This window comes from Nematostella vectensis, chromosome 3 (genome assembly GCF_932526225.1).
Source record: "Nematostella vectensis chromosome 3, jaNemVect1.1, whole genome shotgun sequence".
NCBI lineage: Eukaryota > Metazoa > Cnidaria > Anthozoa > Actiniaria > Edwardsiidae > Nematostella > Nematostella vectensis.
The window spans coordinates 1,410,633-1,427,139 of record NC_064036.1 but is presented as its reverse complement, the minus strand read 5'-3'; the positions used below and the strand labels follow the sequence as shown (position 1 = coordinate 1,427,139).

General features: G+C 40.2%; 2 protein-coding genes across 4 annotated transcripts; both read right to left on the bottom strand.

Annotated features, from left to right (window-relative positions):
- Positions 1–274: 274 nt before the first annotated feature.
- On the bottom strand, positions 275–9,704 carry LOC5516987 (aquaporin-7). 3 transcript variants are annotated; one of them, XM_001637041.3, is made up of 7 exons: positions 9,548–9,704; positions 7,736–7,828; positions 6,614–6,740; positions 5,503–5,640; positions 2,174–2,292; positions 1,633–1,850; positions 275–1,462 (listed from the first exon to the last, which is right to left on the bottom strand). In XM_001637041.3, the coding sequence occupies exons 2-7, from the start codon at positions 7,826–7,828 to the stop codon at positions 1,198–1,200; spliced, it is 960 nt and encodes a 319-aa protein (XP_001637091.1). In that variant the 5' UTR covers positions 9,548–9,704; the 3' UTR covers positions 275–1,197. The 3 variants fall into 3 exon arrangements, with proteins under 3 accessions (XP_001637091.1, XP_048581330.1, XP_032242960.1); XM_048725373.1 differs by lacking the exons at positions 6,614–6,740; positions 7,736–7,828; positions 9,548–9,704 and adding an exon at positions 6,422–6,466; XM_032387069.2 differs by lacking the exons at positions 6,614–6,740; positions 7,736–7,828; positions 9,548–9,704 and adding an exon at positions 6,358–6,397.
- A 916-nt stretch (positions 9,705–10,620) lies between these two features.
- Positions 10,621–15,255, bottom strand: LOC5517056 (transcription initiation factor TFIID subunit 8). Its single transcript, XM_032387071.2, has 7 exons — positions 15,098–15,255; positions 14,765–14,863; positions 14,306–14,368; positions 14,025–14,149; positions 13,522–13,607; positions 12,395–12,465; positions 10,621–11,893 (listed from the first exon to the last, which is right to left on the bottom strand). Exons 1-7 carry the CDS (start codon positions 15,222–15,224, stop codon positions 11,697–11,699), a joined length of 768 nt encoding a protein of 255 aa, XP_032242962.1. The 5' UTR covers positions 15,225–15,255; the 3' UTR covers positions 10,621–11,696.
- Positions 15,256–16,507: the final 1,252 nt, after the last annotated feature.

The window sequence follows — 16,507 nt, the reverse complement described above, 5'->3', positions numbered from 1 at the left end:
CTGTAATCATCAAAACAATTTGTAACAAAAAGATGCGTGGGCTAAATTTAGTTTTTCATAAAAATCTATAAATACAAGTCCAACTAAACCCCTTACCGTACTAAATATACATTAGATAACTAAGTAGACAAGGTGTTCATATAAAGCTTATTAGACGGACAATATTCCCCCAAAGGTTTCTTGTGTACTCACTTAATTTTCGCGTCACTTTTATTTCGCGAAGATTCGCGAAACTAAAGTGACGCGAAAATTAAGTGTAATAAGGTAGGCTGCGTTACGCATTTCTATTGTTTATTCAAGGTAGCACAGCATAGTAAAATAATACATCATGTACTTGTAGACATCTATTTTATGTTTTAAAAGTGGTTGGTTGTGATATGTATGATATTTTAGATATGTTACAATATTTGTTTTGTCTGATTCCATTTACAATAACGTAATACCATAATCCTCTATAATGAATTAGTCAATGAACGATCTCGATCCATTCGAAACAATCTTATAACAACCTTTCTATGTATAAAATAAACGAGAATCTAAAAAAGTCACAGGTACACATGCTAGCTAGTCCAGTTCAAGTTCACGATTCTTTAAGAAAAAAAAAACAAATGTGCGGTTTATCCAGTGCCGTAGCAGGCCTTGAAATATTGAGTTGGGGGGGGGGGGGGGGGGTGGGGGAGGACACGATACAGAAACATTGAGAAACTATAAGGAGCCACGCCCCTAGTGGTCATTTTCTTGTAATTAAAAAAAAAATTTTTTTGGGAGGGGCACGTGACCCTAATGCCAACCCCCTGCTACGACCCTGCTATCACAAAATCTCCATGGCTTTTCAGCAGCTACTGCGAGATGATGTCTGTTGATTCTGACATGTCAGCTGGCGGCATTTTAACTAAACACAACGAATACCCCAAAAGCAAAATCCACTAGCAAGTAGCTCGGCAAAATGATGATTAGCTGTCTCTATTTTAAAGGGTACCTGAGTTCCCCCCTCCTGCCATGTCACAAAGGTCGCAGCCGGCGTGGAAAGGGGGAGAGAAAGAGCTGTTCCCTCCAGAAGAGTCTAAAATTTTAAAAGAGATTGGCTAATAAAGGGACTTTAGCAAATACAAGAAATAACGGATCCCCCTCCCTCCGGTGAAATAATTATTGGGCCATGTAGATAAGAGGACGCCACCAAAGATGAACAATGACAAATTAGATGTGACTCTCCCATTGTTTTCTCCAGTAGTTGGGGTTAGGCTCCGAGCCTTGGTGCTCAGGTGGTGACCACGAGGCGTTGTTTGTCTCGCTTGCTTTGTACAACTGCACGTTCTTATTATTGTCAGCCAGAATGCCATCCTCGTCATCCGCATCATCAGCATCATGATGAACCTCAATCAAAGCCATATAAAACCACGCGCCCAGAATCCCTCCGATTATACAGCCAACACAGGGTACCCATGACCAATTATTACCAGCCCTGTAGGTAAGACAGCCAAATAGTAGAATAAACAGATGAATAAATATCAGAGTGCCTTTAACATTTAGCACTTTAATTCCAACGCGCCCTTCTCTTTTGTAAACAATAAATAAAAGCGATCAAAGTCCAAATAAGATCCGAATTTTGATTGGTACTTCAGTTAGACTCACGTGAACACGCCTGAACCCCAGCCCGCCACGGCAGTGAACAGCCGCGGACCCAGGTCCCTAGCGGGATTGATTGCATAACCGCAGTTAAAACCAAAGGTTGCGCCAATGACAAACACTAGAAGACCGATGAGGACTGGGGCGATGGTCCGATCAGGCCCAACATTTTTCTTGTCAACAATGGCAAAGACACCGCTGACCAGCAGAGCCGTAGCGAAAAGCTGAAAACAAGCAGTCCAATATATTGGGTGTGTCATTTTGCTTGAAACGATTCTTATTGCAGGTCCTTGGCGCACAATAGCGACATAACGTCAATAAGCGCGTGCAAGATTAATGAAATAACAATAAACATTTTTAACGTGTCAAAACATAGCCAAAACACAATGCTGATTATCTGATTAAGTCCTCTAATTGCATGCACATTGTTCTTTAATTGCATGCACAGTGTTCTTTTGCCTGTCATGAGGGCATCACTTCCTGCTATCCCCTATCTCAATATTCCTTCAACATCTCGACGATAACAAGAGAAGTCACATGACCTCACCTGGTCTGCAAAGCCTACCCACGTGGTAAGAAAGGGTTGAGGATATGTCGCCCAGATTCCCGCCGTGCCTTTCGGGCCGAGTATCTGTCGTGTACCACCATCAAAGTTATTCAACGCGTCTGGGAATAAAAAAAGTGTAAGGAAAAGGTTTCAACAGCTTCCAGTTACAAAATTGATAAACAACAATATTATCATTATCATTTTTTTATACTCAAGTTATAAAACAAAATAACTATTTCCATTTAGCACAGTGCAATTCTACCCAGGTGATTATATGATTCATGATAAGTAGGAAGTAAATAGAATTTTCTTAGATAAATAAATAATTTCTCTCTGTGCAATTGAAGGTCTCTATCCTGGCTGCGGTCTGATGTTGTGTGGCGACTTCAACCGCCTCGACATCTCCCGTCTGACCTCCCAATTTAAACTGAAGCAGCTTGTGAACAAACCGACCCGTGGGAACCGGATCCTAGATCTGGCTATTACCAACCTAGCTCACCTATACGACAAAAACGCAGTGAGCATCATGGCGCCGTTTGGTCTCTCGGACCGTAATGTAGTAGTCATCCATGCTAAAGCCCGTGTACCAGGGTCCAAGTGCAGCAGGAAAGTCATTACGAGGCGTGACACCCGTGCGAGCAGGAAATCTGAGCTCGGCCGCTACCTCTCCTCTGTAGACTGGTCACTAATTGACTTCGGCGCCTCCGGTGAGAATAAATCTAAGTTTTTGGTGGATTCCATCAATATTACCTCAATATTACCTCAATATATCAATATTACCTCATAATGCCTGTCAAGCAAACCAAGATCCATGCTGATGATGCCCCTTGGGTCACTGCAGACTTCAAAAATCTCATCAAGCTCCGCCAAAAAGCATTTCTCGCGGGTGACACAGAGCGCTTCCTACACTACAGGAACACAGTCAACCGACAGCGGAAAACCCTCCGCAGCAGATACTTTACATCCAAGGTCGCGCAGCTGAGACACGCGAAACCCAGTCAGTGGTGGAGTGCTGTCAAACGCGTTGCTGGTATGACCCCTGCCTCAGGCCACGAAAGCGTGCTCTCTTACCTACAACTTGAAGGGTATAACGAGAAGTCGGATGAGCAGGAGCTTGCCAACGCAATTAACTCTGCCTTTCTTGAGCCTATAGAACAGTTCCTACCACTGCAAGCTCCCCCTGCCTACGCTGAAGACTCCACCGTGCTCACTGTGTCTGAATCCACTGTCCTGTCCGCTCTGGCCAAACTGAACCCTCGTAAGGCTGCTGGCCCAGACAGTATACCTAAATGGATACTGCGGGATTACGCTAAAATTCTGGTCCAACCAATCACCGCGATACTTAACTGTAGTTTCAGAGAACAAAGACTCCCCCCATCGTGGAAACTTGCTGAAGTCGTTCCAGTTCCCAAGCTGAAGCCGGTAGTCGACGTCAACAAACACCTACGTCCTATCTCACTGACTCCTGCTATTTCAAAGCTTGCTGAGGAGTTCGTCGTTTCCTCCTACGTAGGACCTGCTGTGTTGAAAATCGTGGACCACGACCAGTACGGAGGCATCCCGAAATCATCCACTCTCTTCGCGCTGACGTCTATGCTCCACCACTGGTCACAGGCGACCGACGGCACAGGATCGGCAGTGAGGGTCGTTCTGTTTGATTCCAGAAAGGCCACAGGCACAGGATCGGCAGTGAGGGTCGTTCTGTTTGATTCCAGAAAGGCCACAGGCGACCGACGGCACAGGATCGGCAGTCAGGGTCGTTCTGTTTAATTCCAGAAAGGCCACAGGCGACCGACGGCACAGGATCGGCAGTCAGGGTCGTTCTGTTTAATTCCAGAAAGGCCACAGGCGACCGACGGCACAGGATCGGCAGTCAGGGTCGTTCTGTTTGATTCCAGAAAGGCCACAGGCGACCGACGGCACAGGATCGGCAGTCAGGGTCGTTCTGTTTAATTCCAGAAAGGCCACAGGCGACCGACGGCACAGGATCGGCAGTCAGGGTCATTCTGTTTGATTCCAGAAAGGCCACAGGCGACCGACGGCACAGGATCGGCAGTCAGGGTCGTTCTGTTTGATTCCAGAAAGGCCTTTGACTTGATTGACCATAATCTTTTGGTCCGCAAGATCTTTGGTCTCGACATTCCGCGCGGTGTGGCGTGCTGGGTCGCAGACTTTCTGACGCACCGCGAACAGCGCGTTGAATTATCTTCAGACTGCCTGTCGGAGTGGGGTCAAGTCCCCGCTGGAGTGCCTCAAGGTACCAAGCTGGGCCCATGGCTGTTCCTACTTATGATAAACGATCTTAGGCTAGCCGACACCCACACTTGGAAATATGTGGACGACACCACAATTGCTGAAACTGTTCCCCGAGGCTCCCCTGGAAACGTGCAATCAGCAGTATCCGCTAATGAGGCCTGGTCGCAATCTCCGGGAATGCAACTTAACGCTGAAAAGTACAAGGAGCTGAGGTTTGACTTTAAGAAAATCATCCACAACTTTCCTCCCCTCGTGATTGATAATCATGAGCTCCCCGTTGTCACGAACGCGAAGATCCTTGGAGTCACCATAACAGAAGACCTCAAATGGAACGCCCACGTCTCCGAATGTATTAAAAAGGCCAATAAGCGATTATGCTTCATTGTAATGTTAAAAAGAGCCCAACTCCCTATTATGGACATTATTGCCTTTTATCTTTCCACTATTTGGCCAGTTTTAGAATACTGCGCGCCTGTTTTCCACAATGCCCTCCCAGCATATCTCAGTTACGAGATCGAGAGAGTGCAGAAAAGAGTAATGTCCATTGTGTCACCACAAGCTAACTACCAGGACTGCCTTGCCAGCTATGGCTTACAGTCTTTGAAGGACAGACGGGGCGAACTCTGTCTTAATCTGTTCTCGTATATTTCCACCTGCCCTAACCATAAGCTAGCGAACATCCTACCACCTAAGAACCAGTGTAGTTATAGTCTTAAACAATCCAGAACATTCTCACTTCCACGCTGCCGAACCAAACGTTTTAGACGATCTTTCATCCCGGCCATGGCATCCAGTTGCACCACTAAATTTAAAGTATAATCCTAACTGAACATATCATATTCACTCATTTTATAGTATATAGCTTTCCTCTTATCATAGTCGCATTTCAGTCTATTGCCTGTAATATACATATATATAGTTATATTTTTATTCTTTTTTTTCTTTTTTACTCGATGTAAATTGCACAGTTCAGTGTTTTTTTAGCTGTCATGCAATCTTTTTGAAATAAACTATCTATTTATTATTAAATAAATGAATAATGTGAATATGCTATAATATGATTATGATTGTACCGTAATAAACGCCATAGACACAGGCTGATGCAGTAAATGCACCAAGCATTTGCGCCAAGATGTAGACCGGGACTTTCCACCATCGAAGACGCCGCACTACGGCGAATGCTACAGTCACGGCTGGATTCATGTGCGCTCCTGGAATACACGAAATAATTACAGAAGATACGCGGTGAAAATAAACCCACGAGTGTAATACACGAGGAATAAACCACTAGATGAAGCGGTCAGTTATACAACAGACGTGAACAAGATACAGTTACGTTTGTTAGTGTGTATGGTAGAGATATGTTCAGTTCAGTTTAGTTCATTTTTATTTGCACATATATATTATATCATACAAAAACAAAATGAAGAAAATACAATTAGTACAAAAAAAGAAAAGTGCGTAGTGAGCAGTAGCTCAAGGGTTTAGAGGTGGTCACTGCCACATGAAAAATAAGAAAATTTAGTAGTAAGGTTGATTTTAGGTATATTGTAAAACAAAAACAAGTCTTATGATTCATTAGTAATTTAAAAATATAAAAGAAAAACAACTAATAGTTCTGGCTGGCATAGGGAATAAATGGAGTCAAGATTCTCAATGGAATCAAGAAACAGTCACAAGTTCAATATACGTTGATAGGATACATTCACATGTGCAATATCATCAAGAAACAACATATCAATAAATATGATTTTGTAAATGAACAATTCTGGGCTACACAGTTCTAGGTCGATATAAAGGCAAAAAATAATCCCCAAATCATTCCATAATCCCTAAATGATTCCCATATATTGTATGCAGTACTCTAAAACCGAGCAAATTAGAAAAAAAAACATGATTGATTGATTTGTCACGTTTCAACCCCTTACCTGAGACCCCTCCTGCCATATAACAGCCCATTGTGACACCAATTCCCCACCCTCACCCCCTTACCTGAGACCCCTCCTGCCATGTAACAGCCCATTGTGACACCCATTCCCTCCCCCCACCCCCTTACCTGAGATCCCTCCTGCCATGTAACAGTCCATTGTGACACCCATTTTCCACCCTCACCCCCTTACCTGAGACCCATCCTGCCATGTAACAGACCATGATGAAACCCATTCCCTCCCCCCACCCCCTTACCTGAGACTCCTCCTGCCATGTAACAGCCCATGGTGACACCCATTCCCCAGCTGAAGTTAATCGAGAAGAAAGTCCCGTGGGTCTGGTTACTGAGTACTGACTGTGCCACAGAACCAACGCCAAACACCTAGCAGAGATCGAACTTAGCGTGATTGACAGCTTCTCCAATGTTCTTGGTATTTTATTTCACTAAAATACCTATGAATAATTTACAATCTTAAAGAAAGGGGAGGGCATGATGTATCAGCAGGGAAAACGTGGGGTTTAATATGAACTTATGAATGAGGTTAATAACTAGAATACTAATAAGGAGGAGTATGTAAAAAAACTAGATATTACGTGAATACTAATAAAGGACCATCATATTAAACCCTGAGTAGAAATGAGCAACATCACCACTTTTTCGCCACAGATTTGAAACAACAAAGATTGAATATTTACAATGCACCGATTTAATTTGTAGTTGTAACCCTCGAAATTCAATAACAACAGTTCAGCCAAAATATTATGTGCAATTTTGGAATTTTTGTTTTTTATTTATTCCACCAACAAACTTAGGCTGTGGTGTGACTATCTGAGGCGTCTACTCACTTGTTCCGCTTGTTTGATGTTAACAGGTTAAGAAAGATATTTGGCGTAGTAAAAATAAGTCGCTCTTCTTCGCTGTCAGTGAGCTCCGTTCTTGCAGCGTGCTCACACTGAAACTCCGAACTACGAAAATTTTGCAATTCAACTCCATCTTTGGGAATTGAGCCCGTGCATGGAGCAGCCCCGCTCTGTCTAAATGTTAATTTTGATTGTGTATAGTATCGATCTAATGAGCTTTTCAAATTTGTGCAGTCAACCACCAACTCTCCCGGGTTTTCTTGGAGGTCAATAATAACCTAAAAAATTTTTTTTTTTCAAAAAAGTCAGCTATTATTAAGTTTTGTAACTTTTCCCCCAGTCTTAATTGTTATTTACTAGGACGGAGGCATAGTTCGTCGTATAACAGCCTTCGGTATGCACCCTCAGGCTGTTATATGGCAAACTGCCTCTGTCCTATTTAACCCTTACTTAGTCTATGGAATTGTCCTCTAGTTGAGGTTTATTACATTATAGAGAGATAATCCGATTACTCACGATAAGTATGAAAGTTGATGTGAATTCCGCAAGAAATTCGCGGGCGATTGGAGGGAGCCAACCTCGCAAGGGTTGAACCGAACAACGAGGCATCTGCATAGGAATGGAACAAACAAACGAGAGTAAACAAACAAGAAGAAAAAATAAAAAAACGAGAGTAAACAAACAAGAATAAAGTATATACAAACGAGAGTAAACAAACAAGAATAAAGTATATACAAACGAGAGTAAACAAACAAGAAGAAAAAATAAACAAACGAGAGTAAACAAACAAGAATAAAGTATATACAAACAATAATAATAGCAAGAATAAACAAGCGAGAATAACAAATTATAACACAAATCAGAATAAGCAAATCAGAATAAACAAATGGAAACTAAACAAATGATAAAGCAGAAGAGAAAAAAAACAAACGATGAAGCAAATGAGAATAAACAAATGGAAACTAAGCAAATGGAAATTAACAAATGGAAACTAAACAAATGGAAATTAACAAATGGAAGCTAAACAAATAGATAAATTAACAAATGGAAGTAAACAAATAGAAATAAACAAATAGGAATAAGCAGAAGTGTTAAATCGCATAGAGCCGCTTTTTACGAACGTATGGCAAACAAATTTTAAATATAACTAGAGATACTGGTTTGGTGCTTTTTTTGACCGCTATGTATAGAACGAGCGACCTGGCAAACAGGCCGCTAGGTATAGATTGAAACACTTAGCGACCCTGACTAACAGGTCGCTAGATATAGATTGAAAACACTAATAAGCGACTTTGACTAACAGGTCGCTAGATATAGATTGAAACACTAATAAGCGACCTTGACTAACAGGCGCGGAGGCCTAAGGGTAAATTCAATATCATAGCCGCAAGCATGGCTCGAAACCTGTTGAAAAAGAGGGTTTTTAACTATCATCCTCGTACTGGTATTGAGATCTCGAGTTACGACTTGCAAGCTTTTCACACGATCTTCTCATCTAAGCAATCTAAAGTGGTGAAAGGATTAATGAGTTGAAGTATCCATAGCATTTGATAGCTGCGAATTGTCACTAGTATAAGACCGAAGTGTCTTATCCTTAATATAATTTGATATTTGAACAAGGATTTTTCGCTCGTGACCTCGTTTGAAAATCACTTATTTCAATATCAAACAGACTGTAAGTATTAACTATAGGTGGCATCTGATATGCCTGTGTTTAAACACAAATAAACCTGCAAGCGCCGATGCGAATGTATCTCCTAAATACAGTGAGACCATAGTGGTGGCCTATTGGCGGTTCATGATTATTGCGCACATTGCTTTGTCGTCAGACGGGATCCTGCGAGAAAGAAGGATTAAATAGGGAGGGATGCTGACGGTAACTGCTCCCAAAGCTCATAAGCGCATAGAGTACACAATAACTACATTGAGGGCATGTATCTTTATCTTCTGTTCTCTATCCTTTCCGCCTGGTACTTCAGTCAGACTTGTAATTATCCAGGTTGTACACGCTTTACACCAACAAAAATGCGCGACACATTTTTAGAACTCACCGTTCTTGACAGCTCGGAATTAACAATGAAATACTTTAGCGATTCGGCGAAACAATGACTAAAGAAATCTCAATACTACACACACTGCAACTATAAGCCGCTGAGTCACGAAAACGCTAGTAAAAACGTCAACAAACACACATTTGCCCGTTCCGTTACAGTAACAACGTCCAGATGATTTAGATAAGAGGGTCAGAAAGACCTATTTGTATTAGTAATCAATAAAAACTATTAGTAAGCCGATCGGAATACGGGTCTGAATGTTAATAGTTTTTACCTTCGCTTTCTTGAAGGCTGCTTGGACCTGGCGCGCGGTGGTTTGGAGTAAATTCAAGTGCTCACATGTCTTGAAATTTGGACGAAGAGTTATTGTTGAAGGATTCAAGTATTAACTAGATATTACAGGAGATATGTCTGACTAAAACGAGAAGATTCTTTACAAAGACTGCGAGCCAATAGCAAAGTGCTCGCTTATTACGTCATAATCTGTATGGGGGCACCGGGAAAGGGGGAGGGTGTGCTGGCTTCATTCGGGCCTATTATATTAGGCTGGCGAAATGCCAAATTCGAGATCATAAATTAACGATATACATTTGATGTTTCAATGACATCCTATAAAAATATGGCAAGAAACTAATCACAAAACCAAAATTTGATTTTTTTACCATTTTAACATCACCAAAAGAAAACATTTATCACACACAAATCCGGTGGTCAATGATTCTCTGTACTTCAGTCCTTCCAATGTAGTTTACCCGTTTACCTATCGCGAAAACCAGCCTCGAGCGATTCCTAGTCACCATACTGGATTTTGAGCAAAAATGAAAAACGAGGGGACGGGAAAGGAGATAAAAACGTTTAGCATTGGTTGATAATGTCTTGATCATTTTTTATTTCACTATCTATGAGAAATAAAAAAAAAAAAAAAAAATCTTTTTTTTAACAATAGATATAAATCAATCAGCTATCATCGATTTTTATCGATTGCCAAATCGGTATGGATTTTTAACGATTGACTAGACCGGGAATATGCATGAATCATCGCTATATCGGCCAGGTATTGCTTGGTGTTGATTTCAGTGGTCGCTATATAACTGTTTTGTGTGAAATGTGATACGAAGGCATGTGGCTTTATGCGGCCAAGCTTATCCGTATTTATTTCGAAGAGAACTTGGACTGACTGGAGACCAAAACCGGATCTAACATACTAAAATGAAAGTTGCAAGTGGCATAGAGGTGACTGCGAAATATAGTGGTTGTAAGAACTGCTTTGAATTAATTGTTTACAAATTGCGCGCGCCTGATGGATGTCCTGTCGTGCGAAAGCAAACAAAAGTCTTCAAAAAGTGATTTCCTGTTAACATGGTGAATTATTATGAGAGGAAGGGCACACTTTCTTTTCTTAGCGTAATACTTATATATACTTATGATATGGAAATGTTTTTATTTTATGTAAAAGCACTTTAACTATTCCTCTAAAACTGCCTTCAAAGGGTGCCAGACACAACATAGGAAAAATCCTCTACCCAAGAACATTGTTTTTTTACGGTAATAATGAGAATATATCCCTGGTAGTCACAAAAAAGAACATATATCATCTATAGAGGCCCATACAGTAGAACTCGCCTGATCTTATAAGACATTTACTTCTAGGTACCTTCTTTTGATAATCTCCATAAAATTCTCTCGCATATAAAAGTGATTCGTATACACCTATTCCAAAAAAGATAGCCTTCAGGAATCCATGTGTTGCGGCCCTTGTGTGAAATGCTATAACATTCTAAACGTTTATGCTTATTTGCCTATTCATCTCATACCCTTAGAGCACTGCGAGTTACGACACATGGATTCTCCAAGTTGACCAAGAGCACTGTATGATGTCCTTGATTCCGTCCTGTTTTCTTGTCAGATAACAGTGGGACCAATCCTTCTCCACCTGGGGCCGGTTGCACAAAGCCTGGACAAGTTATCCGCCGGATAGGCGCTAATCGCCGAATAAAATCCCTATCCAGTAGATAGTAATCCGGCGGATAAAATAGCGTTGCACAAAGCGTGAATAAAAGTCTGGATATTTCAATGTGAATTTACCAAGTGTAAAATTCGTCGTTTGCATGTGTTTCAACTTGCACTGTGTCTGAAATTAATCTAAATTCTAACAATAAATTAGAAAGCAAGACGCCATTTTTTTTTCGTTACATTCATTCGATGGATAAGACTTTATCCGACCTCTATCATCCGGATAACTTTATCCGCTGGATAACTTAACTTTTATTCGAGCTTTGTGCAACCGACTCACGCCACTCGGATAAGTTTTAACCGCTGGATAAGGATTTAACCGGTGGATAAGACTTATCCAAGCTTTGTGCAACCGGCCCCTGTTGAGGACTTCGTATGAGGACTTTCATAGTAGAAGTACATAGTCACTGTTAACTGCTCTTGAAAGATTTTCTCGGTCTTTTAGCAGGTCTCATAAATGGATTATCTGCAATTTCAGAACTGCCAGTAGCAGCAGCTTTAACGTCTTGTTTCAGTGCATTTTTCTCAATGGAATTTCCATCTTCTGTTCTCTCCTCATTCAGAAGGGCGGGTAGATATGAGTGGTGGGGTGGAAAGTTCATTATTACTGCAAAAAACATACAGTACATTTACACTTCATTAAATGAATATTGCAATTATTCTCTTTTAAGGGCACACAGTACTTAGGTCTGAGTGGTGGTCTCACAAGTCCCCCATGGTCAAAGGTTAACCCAATATACATGCAAGAATTTCTCGATTCTGATTTGCTGAATGCAGTGCAATTTCCATGTAACACAAGTGCAAGAAGTTGTAATACCAGTGCAATTATACAATCAGAGTCAAAATCCATGAAAATTTGAAATTTATTTGTATTTTCTTACTCAATACATAATTGTATGATCTACACTCTAAACAATTTTTAAAACCTTTTCTGATAAAAACAATCATACAGTAATCATACAGTTTTCTCGTTCAATTCAGGATTTATTTTTACTTGAATGTTTTTCAAAAAGCTCAAATTGCACTTGCCCCCACATTCATTTTTTAAAAACTGAACTAGAAACTTTATGACTATCTACACACCAATCTAGTAATTAAAAAAACTCACAGAGGAATGATGAGTCTGTATCCAATCCTTCGCAAACACCTGATTTGTGCTCTGCTGTCTTGGCAAGAAATCTGAAATATACACACCTCATTATGGTAACGGTTCAAATTCACAATTTTTAAAAAAATGTTTATCTGCAAAAATAATTCTTTAAGTCATTGTCTAGGGTACTAATAATAAATAAAGTGGATTTGATTGACGTGCAAGATGTTATTACTGTAGGTGGGAAAGTGTTGAAAATAAAGAGTTAATATGGGACCTCTGGCACATTACAGAGAAACTAGAATGCACTCAAAAGCAACAAACTTTTAAAATGTTGGTACCTAGAATTCGTCCGATTTTCATATAATTTGGCAGACATGTAAAATGATAGCCTTGCTTCAAAAGGGGTTGTCATTTTTTTTCATATTTTTTAGTCAAAAGTTATTCTTGCCAAAAGGTTGGAAATAGCCAAAATTTGGAAAAAGGATATGGACAAAATGAAACCCCTTTTGAAGATTGAAATGTGCTGATAGATATGAGACGTACATTAACGCACAGGTTCTGTTCTGTATATTCTGGCCCCTAACTAAAAATTAAAAAAACTTATCACAGAAAAAAAGCCATGGGTACTGTAAATGCTTAATTATAATATGAATCAAAGTATGTGCATTTTTTTGCTATTACCACATTTTATTTCACGACACGGTTGTGAAGGTAAACCATAAACTTAATGCTTGCAACATATTATATTAATATATATATATTTTTTATTCTAGCAAATATTTTGGATGAGAAAAGAATACTTGAAACATTACAGTGTTACATAAACGTACTCATCTTTGAAAAAATGCAATCAAACAAATAATTATCAACAGGCACAATGTCAGTGCCAGCTTGATTTTAACAATTTTGCAAACTTTACCAATATCAAATTACAGTGTATGAAAAAAAAAAAACAGTCTTGTTTTAAAAACCAGGTTAGTAAGTATAATTTTTTGATAGCTTACAGTACTTAACAGCATTTGGTGTGACCTGGTTTAAGTAGGTACATACAGGCATTTGAATAGGTACATACAGTTATTGCAAAAATCAAGTCCTGAGTGTCTCATCATACAGTACATTATGTAGGTTATTTCATACACTACCTTGCTAGTCCTTGTTCAATGTCTTTTCGTTGACTTGCATATCTTTCCCTTACAGCTTTATACTCCTCACTTGCTTGTCTAGTGGTCTTAAAAGTTGACCAATCATCTTAGAGATGTCATGCATACGTATACATAATTATTGGTAAAAAAAACAATCATTAAAAACACTAATGCACTAATACAATATTTAGTAGCAGTCGTTTGGCACACTCTCAATAGTGTCCCCTTAATACAAGTAGCATACACAACTTGTTAAACACCAAATAAATACACCGACATAGTAAGGCCTATATGTAGCTGTGTAGTTATATGAGCAGGGGCCGGGGGGACGGGGGGGGGGGGGGTCTGTTTACTCATTTAGTTGGCCATTCAGTCCTAGTTTGCAGCGGTACTCAAATTTCCTTCATTTGAGCATGCCTTCCACTCAAGTGGATTGTTTCTTCTAAAGCATTTGGCTTTGGACCTTATAGGGCAACAGAATGATGCCTTGCAAGCAGCCATACCGGTGTTTTGACGTATGAGTGTGGATCTGGGAAGGACGGAAGATGAGGAGGGATATACGGTGGACATGGCTCTTTTGGTCCCGTCTCAAGCGCTTTTGGAGCAGGGGGAACACGTGATTTCAATGCTGCAATTAGAATATACTGTAAGGATTAAAATGCTATATGTAGGCACAGAATACATATAAGGGTATAATAAATTATTAAAATGATAGTTTTTTGCCATTTTCTTAAGCTCAGTGGCAATAAAAAATAAACATTCTCAGCTGGAATTGAGAGCTTACGGTTATTGACATGAAGCCGGTGAGTCCGCTTGGCATAAACAGGAATGGAGTCCAAGTCAGCACCTATAAAAATTTATAATAATAATTGTAACAAGTAAGGGGCGTTTAAGAAATAGAACAAATTGTTTTATGTGTCTATCACGATAACTTCACAGTGGGACCCAGTGCATCCATTAGGAAAAAGAAATGCACACAAAAAATACATCTACATAGTTGCTTTTTATAATAGAAAGTGATTTGAATAAACTGTGCACATATTTCAATTTCAAACATCCCAAGCATACAGCCAGTTTGTATTAAATCTGTGTGAGACATTTCCTTAACTACAAACTCTTCTTGGCCATCACACATTTTAATATTGTTATTTGAGTAATATGTAATTGGTCTTTGCACTGTTTATATTTCAAGGTGATCATTTTGGCAATCGCCAGTACATAATCCCCATTATGTACTGCTTACCCATATCAATCAAAGCCATCCTAACGTCTCCAAGAGTTGGCCTAACTCGAGAGGATAGCTCACAATATGTCTTAGCACTGCGTGCAAGCTCTGACAAATCTAAACAGAAAAAACATTTTGTCACCTGTCTTAGAGAGACAAAAATGCAGATATCATACTTATAAAACAAAGCTATTCACAGGTAAAGTGTATCTTAAAAATTCCCAACATCTGCAATTCCTCAGGTTTTCAAATCCTCTACTGTAAGACAAGTCCAAAAGAGATAACTGGAACTAGAAAAGCGTGGGATAGTCTCAATCTATCCCTCTATTGACCGATAGATCACAAACTTACAGCTCTGAAGCATTTCAGTCATCGTTTCCATCGCCATTCTGGATGTAGAGGCGAAGCCTTGCTCCCTACATAACGCACAAACTGCGATCTGTAAGATCTTCCTTTGTACCGATGTATCAGCCGCCATATTGGAAAAAAGCTGTAGTAGGCCACAGTCCTTTTCAGCACAGGGTGACCGTCTGGTATGATAATCGCGAGTAAAAAAAAATCGGAATTCTCAAAAAAAAAATGATCGAGCAACAAGTAAGCCTTCGCTAAATTAAGGACTCGAAAAATAATTCAGAAAAGAAATATTGAGCGAAACATGAGTGATGAAGTCTATACACATCTCTTTTTTCACAAGTGCGTCTAAGTTCAGTTGTGGTTGCGCCGTTCTTATTTTTGTGGAATATTTCAATGCTGAAAATGTTCTTGAGGATGTTCTTAAATCTGGGTGTATATAAAATATTATACAAAATGAATCATTAGAAGACTAATTATATTCTGCTTTAGGCTTTTGGGTTTAGTCCAGAGAACACAAGATAAGAGAGACAGACACTCTGGTATTACCACAGGGAGCTCACCTTTTTACCAGTTTACCACATGTCGTGACACGGTTGCAAACACGGAAGCCATTTGGCAGTCAAGACGGCCGTTAACCAATGAGAGAGCGCCAGAAAGCACCGGGTGTCAAACAAGCAGACAAGAGATACAAACGCACACAAAATCAACAAGAACGCAAAGCTAAGAAACAACTCTAAACGTTAATCCACCCGAAGGGGTAGTGGTTACTAAAAATAGCCAAGATGGGAATCGACATGATTTTTTTGTGGAACATATCAGTACGTAACTGTCTAGGCGTGGGTGCGCAGGGTGCGCGCGCACCTCCCTTGGCGGCCCAAAAGTGCGTCATTTGTTATTAAGGAATCTTCAAATCCTCTTTTTGCGTATGATTTCTATACATATGATGCCTATGACTGCGCAGCCCCCCCCCTTCCCCCCGGCGCCCCCTTCCCCCCTCAGCCAATCCTGGATACGTGCCTATAGTCTGTGGGAGAGTGGGTAAAAGAAACCTGCAATCGCGAAGCTGGCGTGTCGCTAGAAATCTTGGCAACGGATATTAGCGAGGGATGTGAATCCCTCAAAGATGATTGTTGCATGTTTTTCACTTTCTCGACAGAATAATAAGCGGCAATGCACTTTGACTGTAATTATCAGGTCACCAGAGCGTGCATAACAATAGAAACATCTCACGATATCTAGTTTACTTCTCTGAGGTTGTCTGACTTTAAGGATTTATAAAAAAAAGGGATCATTTAATGTCGCCCGCCAAATGGAGGAAAACATTGCAGGAAGATGAATGTTATGTTACAAGCATATAAGCGCCATAGGGCGGGGTTATTTTTAACAACTGACCGATAAAAAAAAGGG